The 9,007-nt window shown below is 37.0% G+C and overlaps 1 protein-coding gene across 1 annotated transcript; it reads left to right on the top strand.

Annotated features, from left to right (window-relative positions):
- The first annotated feature begins 4,880 nt into the window (after positions 1-4,880).
- On the top strand, positions 4,881-5,573 carry LOC107780249 (uncharacterized). The gene is made up of 3 exons (XM_016600780.2): positions 4,881-4,905; positions 5,000-5,197; positions 5,461-5,573. Exons 1-3 carry the CDS (start codon positions 4,887-4,889, stop codon positions 5,571-5,573), a joined length of 330 nt encoding a protein of 109 aa, XP_016456266.1. The 5' UTR covers positions 4,881-4,886.
- Positions 5,574-9,007: the final 3,434 nt, after the last annotated feature.

The raw sequence follows: 9,007 nt of genomic DNA, 5'->3' as shown, positions 1-9,007 counted from the left end.
CAAGTTGCTCTTGGGCTTCTATGGATATCCTCTGTTTAAGGATTCCACCATAACTTATATCTGAAGCATCTGTTTCTACAATCATAAAGACTTTTGGATTTGGGATTCCTAAGCATGGAAGGTTTTGTACTAAACCTTTTATTTGGATGACTGATCTAGTTTGTTCAGAGCTCCAAGGAATAGGGTTTTTCCTAAGTCTATTATATAAGGGTTCACAGACCTGTCTAATGTTTGGGATAAAATCAGCTACATAGTTTAGACTTCCTAGAAATCTTCGAAGTTGGGTCTTATCAGTGATCTCATTAAGAAATTTAGAAGAGAACTCTATGGCTCTGCAAATTGGTTTGTAAGAACCTTGGTATAGGTCATGACCTAAGAATCTAATGAAAGTCTGAAAGAGTTTGATCTTCTTTGCACTGACCACTAGACCATTTCTCTTAACAACTTTAAAGAAAATGTTGAGAATTTTGCAGAATTTTCTATTTCGAAGTTAACTGGTACTGAGACTGCGGGCTATGTGGATGGTTCTCTGGATAAGGCTAAGTTCAACAAACCGAAAAGTATTGTTGTTGATTCAAAAGGGAATATTTATGTTGCTGATATTAGGAACAAACATGCAATTAGAAAGATAAACAAATCAGGTATCTAGATATACTCGTGATAATTTCTTATTTGGGGTATTTTGTCTAGTCTTACTAGTCATGTTTGATCTGGCTTAAAGTGTTTTCGTTGAAAGAATGTTATACTAGAGATTCATATCTGGTGTTTGGTTAGGATAAAAAGTTGTAAGACTATGATAATGATGGGGGTTGAGGGTGGGGAGCCATTAGACTGGTGTTTACTGATGCTTCTCTGTAACAAACAGTGAAAATAACTTCGACACATTTATATCCCGTTTGGCTTAGCTGAATTTATGTAGATTTTAAGCAGCAAGCCAAAAAATACTTTTTAAGTACTGAAGTTAATTTTATAAATGAGTGTCTAGTTCAATTACATATTTGCTTGTGCTTGTAATGCTAATGGGGTGATAGTGATCATTTTGGGGAGACTATTCAGATACCTTAAGATATTTGAATATCAAATTTGTTTTCGTAAAAGGTGCACCTATATTTCTAAATTGATTCGAATACAAAGAGCGAAAAATATTCATATGATTACAATCATCAAGAATTGCAAATTTTATTAATAATCATATCATGAAAAGTCATCCAACAGTTATCGCTTTGTTCTTCCAAATTTTTCACATTTATATTCTTAGTTACTGAAGATGTACCAACATCGCAAATATATCTTTCATCCTCAGCTGCTCGAAATGCATATTCACATCATATTTCTTTCTCGTATAATTGTGAATATTCATAGTAGCAAGTCTGATATCCCTTTGAATGTTTTGAGTGTCAATGTGATAGTAAAGCGTGTGTCCTAAGATAGACTATCTTGCTTTCCGAACCCAAGTGTCTGCTCTAAAATATTTTTACAATATTTCTACAGGAAGAATGAAAATAATTAAATTCTTTTTACATTCTATTGGTGTTCGCAATTGTTGTGTGGCAACATATCAAAATTCTGCTAGGTGGTATCTTATCTCCTTTGTATGGAGTCATATATCCGCTCATGTGCGGATATTCTGCATCAACTAGATAATATTTGTTCCCAAATGAATATAAAAAGTTGAGCTCTGGTCTATGAAGGGCCTCACCAAATATGCGACTATTGTGAGCTACTCTTACCCAGACCACACAAATATAAAGCACATATTAAAGTCTATAACAACAAGAAGAATACTTTGAGTTAGGTAGCCTTTACGTCCAATATATTGCATTTCTCGATCTTAAGTTATTCTAGCTTTCACATGTGTGCAATCAAGTACTCCATTATAATCCTATAAATTTATATGTACAAATTTAGCTTAAGTTTAGAGTAGTGTGAAAATTATGAAAACATAATAAAGTATAGTTATTTAAAAAATATTATTTACTTTATAGAAATGGAGATATCGTCGGTTACATGACTTGTGATCTCCTATACATCATTATAATATATATGTTCTAATAATATCTCTTGCAAGCTTAGTAACGACTTTTAAAACATTATGAAAGTGTCTATGAATGGTTTATGAATTGTTTCTCTGTTGATGTCATCCCATCCTAAACTTGTCTCTTTTTCGCCAGCTGCTTAAAAAGAATTCATTTGGCTTTCATATAATCCCCTTTTACCATTCGGATTATATGAAACCCGAATGAACTCTTTTTAAGCCGTTGAGAAAGGGGTGACAAGTTTAGAATAGGATGACATACCTCAGGTGAGATGATTCCTAGACGCTTTCATAGTTTTTTAAAGGTCATTGGCAATCTTGCAAGAGATATTATTAGAATACACATAAATTATAATGATTGTGGAGATCACAAGCCATGTAATTACATCCCACTTTCTTTAAAATAAGCAACGATTTTGAATTAAACATACTTTATTATGTTTTTACAATTTTATCATTCACTTCTACATACTTAAGTTAAATTTGTATATGTTTACAGGATTGCAGGGTAGAATTTGATGGCGCACATATGAAAACTAAATTACTACAAGGTTAAGAGATATCATAGATTGGACACAGATGCTATCCAACTTATAATATTTTTGTTGTTGTAGACTTTAATATGTGCTTTATGTTTGTTGGGTGGGGAGGAACAACTCATGATTTTAGTATATTTGGTGAGGCCGTTCATAGACTAGAGCTCAACTTTTCACATCAATTAAGAAACAAGTACTATCAAGTTGATGTCGGATATGAAGGGATGGATATATAGCTCTATATAAAGGAGATAAGATGAGATACAACCTAGAAAAGTTTTGTCGCGGTGCGACACAATAATTATGAACACCAAGAGTACGTGAAGAAAAAATTAACTATTTGTATTCTTCTTGTAGAAATATTGTAGAGCTGACATTTGTGATTCGAAAAGCAAAACGGTCTATCTTGCGGCACATGCATTATTATTACATTGGCACTCAAAGGAACATTGTACTTGCTACTATGGTCATTCACAATTATATTAGAAAGAAATGCAATGTGGATGATACATTCTGAATAGCTAAGAATGAGAGATATGTTCTTGATGTTGGTAAATCTTCGAGAGCTAACTATATAAATGTGGAAGAAAAAAGTGATAACTATTGAATGGTTTTTTATAATATGATTGCTAATGAAATTTGTAATACTTTTAAGTATATGAATATTTTTTAGTCTTTGTATTCGAATCAATTTAGTAATATATTTTAGGTGCACCTTTTTTATGTAAACAAATTTGATATCAATTGTCTCCTAGAATGGTCATTACATGCATAAGCAAATATGTACATATGTAAGTGAACTAGGAATTCATGCTTGTATAGCTACGCCTTATCATCAATCTCATATGCTCTCTGATCTAATATCTTAAAACTAAATAAAATGTACTAGAAAACTCAATTTTTTATATTAAGTAATACCCCCAAAACGACAAACTATCTGATTCTTGATTTTTTTTTTTGAGAAATGTAACAGTATATTCATCAGCACAAGGGATTCCTGAAATTATTTCTTTTTGCAATTTGGGTAGCTATGTTGGCATTAAAAAATTCCTGCTTTGCTATTTCTATGCATGGGACAACTTAGATCCAAGTCGATAGCAATATCAAATATTACCGAAATTTAAGAACAAATATCTTTCTAATTCAACCACTTCAAATAAATAACTCATATTTATTAAAAATTATCTTATGATTGAAAGTGCATTGGAACATAAATTATTTCGTATTTAGAATTAAAAATCTTATAGTAATCACTATTTTATAGTGTTAACAAATTTAAGGATATTTTACTAAACACATTAATAACTTATTTTCAGTTTCAGCACTTCTATCCCAACATGCAACTGCTTGTTTATAGAACCAATACCATCACTTAAAAAGTATTTTTCAGCACTTGAGGCTTAAAAGCTACTTTAATTCAGCTAAGTCAAATGAGCTATAAGGTTGCCAACCTTATGGTTGGATGTGGAGGTCTCTATCACTAAGCTATCCATTCCTGGTCAGTGTAAGTTTTTTTACATGGCGATAACATCTTCAATGAGTTCTTCAACCCAACATAAGACAGTGATTTCATCAATGGCAACATTTCTGCTAGGAAACATTTTATGTCATACTAAATAGGATCTTCGTATTTTGGGTAACAAGTGACAGGATAAGGTGGAGAGACTTGAGGGGAACCCATATGCTAGGCTTATGAAAAAAGATGATGTTGATAAAAACAGCATTAGAACATTTTCTGTATGTCTTTAGAAATTGGTGTGGCTGTCAGATGGTGTTGGTTCATGCTTGTTGAAGGTCAAGAATAGTACTGCTTCGGAAAGGGAACAGCAAACTTCATGGATGAGTAAGAGGAAATGCAGACTTTCTTGTTCGAAGACTACTTGGAAAGCAGGCTATTCGCCCTCTAACACAGCTTTCTAGGCATACACTTGGAATTGCTGATTTCAAGCGACAAGAGATGATGCCCCCCAGGACAGCAACTGGGTGCTGGGTAAATATAACTGTTTGGACAAAGAAGTTGGGCATGCGGCCACTAGTTGTTGACTATAATTTTAATCCATGTTAGCTGCCAGTGGTGTAATGTGTAATCAACCCCAATTTATGCTTCTCATGTTGGTTGAAAATATGCTGTACACTATGGTTTATAAGCATGCCTTTAAGGGTCCTATTTAGCAACTTCTTACTATGACTCTCTGGTGTTTCTCTTCTTCAACAATCTTTTTCTATTAAGGGGGAGTTATAGTACAGAGAGAGTTTTCCTCAGGGAAGGTGATCAATTGTGTATTATTTTGCTTGTTTACTTACGTAACTGTCAAATGGTGGTGATATTACACGGTAACTATAAGTTAAGCTGCTTCAGTAATATTTGTTTTATTATTATCATCATGTTGGATTCTGAATGAAACTCCTTAATCAATGATGATATCAGGTGTTACTACAATAGCAGGAGGTTATTCACTAATACCAGGCCGTGCTGATGGACCTGGATTAAATGCCTCATTTTCAGATGATTTTGAACTTTCTTTTGTTCCTGAGAGATGCACTTTAATGATCTCTGACCGTGGCACTAAGTTAGTCCGCGAAATACAGCTTAAGGCCGAGGATTGCTCAAGAAATTCTCATTCTGGTAATACATTCAACTAAGCATACATTGCTCATTTTTGAATTGTGTTTGTCCCCTTATTGTGATTTTGAGGTTGGAATTGCTCATCAGTTTCTGCAGTCTAAAAGCTTGTGGATTGGTTAGTGCACAACATGACTATGAGTGTTCCATAAACCTTTTGTTAGTGTCATTTCTTAGATGTTCCTCACTTTCTACATTGTGATTTTGAATGCCAATTTTTCCTTTTACCTGAAATAAGATACTTTAACATTTGTAACATTTTCCAGCTCTAAGAGCAGTTTCTACATGGTTCTTAACCGTGGGGCTTCCCTGCTTGGTCTGCTTGATTCTCGGGTTCCCAGCTACAAATGCTCACATATTCTCTAATGGAACTTTCTAGACAGGAACACAGCAGTCGTCTTCAGCGCAACATGACATGGAAGCACTTCCTAATCAGTCTGGAGAGACAAGTTCTGATGTTCTGCTTCGGCATCAGAAGCGTAGTTGTTGACTCAAAGATCTATTTACTTTTAAGGAAGCTCGTGTTGCTTACTTTCTCCCATCTGCGCCTAATGTTTAGTCCTAAAATATAAATAAGAAACGCAGATAGAAAGAAGGAGTTTTTCACTTTTTTTTGTGTGCGTCTTTCCACTGCCATTTACATAGTCTTTTATAGGCAAAAAAGTGAAGACTACTATAGTAAAATAGTGTAAGAGATGGACATAAAGTATGTGTAACGACCCGGACGGTCGTTTCGGGATTTATAGCCCAGTTTTCTCCATTTCTGTTTCCTTTATGCTCTTAAACTATATTATGATATACTAGGTTAGTTGGTTCGGGCCCCGAGTAGTTTCGAAGTGGAATGAGACACTTAGTCTCTTATTTAGAACCTTAAGTTGGAAAAGTAAATCGGATGTTGACCTATGTGTAAACGATCTCGAATTTGAATTATGATGGTTCCGTTAGCTCTGATAGGTGATTTTGGACTTAGTAGTGCGTCCGGAATGTGATTTGGAGATCCGTGGTAGAATTAGGCTTGAATTGGCGAAATCGGCAGTGAGAAATTTGATATCAGGGTCGGAATGGAATTTCGGAAGTTGGAATGGGTTCGTAGCGTCATTTGTGACGTGTGTGCAAAATTTGAGGTCATTCGGTCGTGGTTTTTGTTGGTTTCGGCATCGGTTGCCGAATTTGGAAATTTAGAAGTTCTTAGGCTTGAATTCGAGGGTAATTTGGTTATTTGATGTTGTTTTGAGTGATTCGAAGGTTCGACTAAGTTTGTATGTTGATATATGACTTGTTGATATTTTTGGTTGAGGTCCCGAGGGCCTCGGGGTGATTCCGGGTGGTTAACAAATTTGTCGAAGTTGGAAAATGCAGCTGAAGCTGCTGCTACTGCTATTTCCGCACCTGCGGAAGGAGGAGTCGCAGGTGCGAGGTCGCTGGTGCGCAAGGGGAGTCCGCAGATGCGGAAAAGAGGGCGTTGGGCAGGCTTCGCAGAAGCGGAAGGAAATGCGCAGGTGCGCTACCGCATGCGCGAGAATTTGAAGCGCAGATGCGGAAAATGGGAGGCCAAGGATGGAGCGCAGGCGCGAAGGATTTGGACGCACCTGCGAGCCCGCAGGTGCGAGACCTGGGCGCAGGTGCGGAGGCTGAGAGTTTAAGTGATTCTCGCAGGTGCGAGGATTTTTGACCGCATGTGCGGTCCCGCAGGCGCGTGAAATATCCCACATGTGCGAAAATCTGGGCAGAATGTATAGATAGCACTTCGCGAATTTTGGTTCATTTTCACAATTTTCAAGTCGGTTTTTGGAGCCTTTGGAGTTATTTTCGAAAGGTGATTCAAGGGCTATCTGTAAGGTAAGTTGCTTGAGCCCTAATACCTATATACATGGTGATTTTTCGTTGTTTAATCATTGTAATTAGTGAAAATGAGGGGTTAGGGCTTGAAATTTTTAAGAGTTTAATTTAAGGATTTGAAGGACCAAACGATGTCGGATTTTGATGAATTTGGTATGGTTATACTCGTGAGTGAATGAGCTTTCTAGTTTTGTAAATTTTATCGAATTTCGAGACGTGGGCCCGGGGGCCGGGTTGGAGCCAATTTCGAATTTTGGTCTAATTTGATAATTTTTCTTGTGGAATTCATTCCATTAGCGTATATTGATGGTATTGTACTAATTGTAAATAGATTTGGAGCATTTGGAGGTCGAGTCCAGAGACGAGAGCATTACGGGGTAGAGATTTGCCCGGTTTGAGGTAAGTAACGATTGTAAATCTAGTCTTGAGGGTACGAAATCCCGGATTTTGGATCATTCTACTATTTTTAGTGACGCACATGCTAGGTGACGTGCGTGTGGGCGTGCACTGTTGGGAATTTTGACTTGGTCCGTCCTGTAGCAACTGTAAAGTTGCATACTTTGTTGAAACTATATGATACTTATATGTTTTAGAAAGAGTTTCTGTAAATTGGGTTGAATGCCATGTTTGGGCCTTGTGCCAGTGTTGTTTGGACCCTTAGGGGCCTTTTCTTACTATCCTCTCACTGTTTTTGATTGAAAATCTATACTCAGTCATGGTTATACCTATTTACTGCATAACTCAGTTTTATTACTCAATTTTGATGTATATAAATGTTGTTTTGGGCTGAGCATCCTGTTTTTACTGAAATGCCCGAGTGGTTTGAGAGGTTTATGACTGAGTGAGGCCGAGGGCCTGATTTGTGAGGATATTTATGGGATCGGGCTACACGCCATAACATGGTGCATATTTATGGGATCGGGATGCACGCCGCAACATGTTTGATATAGGCCGAGGGCCTGAGTGATTTATGCCATGATTTGGCTTGATATATATCTTTGGCTGAAGGAACCCCTCTAAAGTCTGTACACACCCCCAGTGAGCGCATGTACCTACTGAGTGCGAGTGCCGAGTGCTGAGTGATTGGGAGGCATGAGTGATTGTGAGGTATGCCCGAGTGGCAAGAGTGATTGTGAGGTATGCCCGAGTGGCACGAGTGACTGTGAGTTTTGCCCGAGGGGCTGTTTATGATTTCATCATTTTTGCTCACCTTTGTATTGAGCCTTTATTTGAAAAACTATTGAAAAATATCTTTAAATGATTTTTACTGGAACCGGGTTTAAACGAGATGATTTGATTCAAACACTGATTTTTAAAGCATGTTGTACTTTACTGAATTTTTGTGATATGAACTTGATATGCTTTATTGCTCGTCACTACTGCTCAGTCTTTATTTATTGTTGTTACTTACTGAGTTGGCGTACTCACGTTACTTCATGCTCCTTGTGTGCAGATCCAGGTGTAGCTGGACACAGTAGTGGTTGTTGATTATTCTGGTTGCAGATTTTCTCGGGGATAGCAAGGCAGCTGCCTGGCGATCGCAGCCCCTGCCCTTCTCCCTCTTATCTTCCTTCAGTTTTATTTAGCTATTTCCCACGCTGAATTAGCCTTAATATTGTTAGACATATTGTAGTAAATGCTCATGACTAGTGACACCCCGATGTCAGGCTTCTCTTTTCCACATTTTTGTTTTGATTTGAACTCCTTTACAAAGGTTTTTAAGCTAAATAGCCTTGGAATTATCCTTGAAATAAAAATATCGGTTTGTTTTGAAATGAGTCAGCGTGCCTAGTTCCACGATAGGCGCCATCACGACAGGTTAGGTTTTGGGTCGTGACAGATTGGTATCAAAGCCTAGGTTACATAGTTCTCACGAGTCATGAGCGAGTTTAGTAGAGTCTTGCAGATCGGTACGAAGACGTCTGTACTTATCTTCGAGAGGCTGCAGAACCCTTAGGAAAAACAAAATTTCAC

Source organism: Nicotiana tabacum, chromosome 24, assembly GCF_000715075.1.
Source record: "Nicotiana tabacum cultivar K326 chromosome 24, ASM71507v2, whole genome shotgun sequence".
Taxonomy (NCBI): domain Eukaryota; kingdom Viridiplantae; phylum Streptophyta; class Magnoliopsida; order Solanales; family Solanaceae; genus Nicotiana; species Nicotiana tabacum.
This window is presented reverse-complemented; position numbering and strand designations above follow the sequence as displayed.

What these genes read in the sequence shown, in the direction of transcription:
- LOC107780249 (XM_016600780.2), top strand. An exon ending in CTCAAGAAATTCTCATTCTG is followed by an intron (nt 5,198 to 5,460) that starts GTAATACATTCA and finishes AACATTTTCCAG; the next exon opens with CTCTAAGAGCAGTTTCTACA.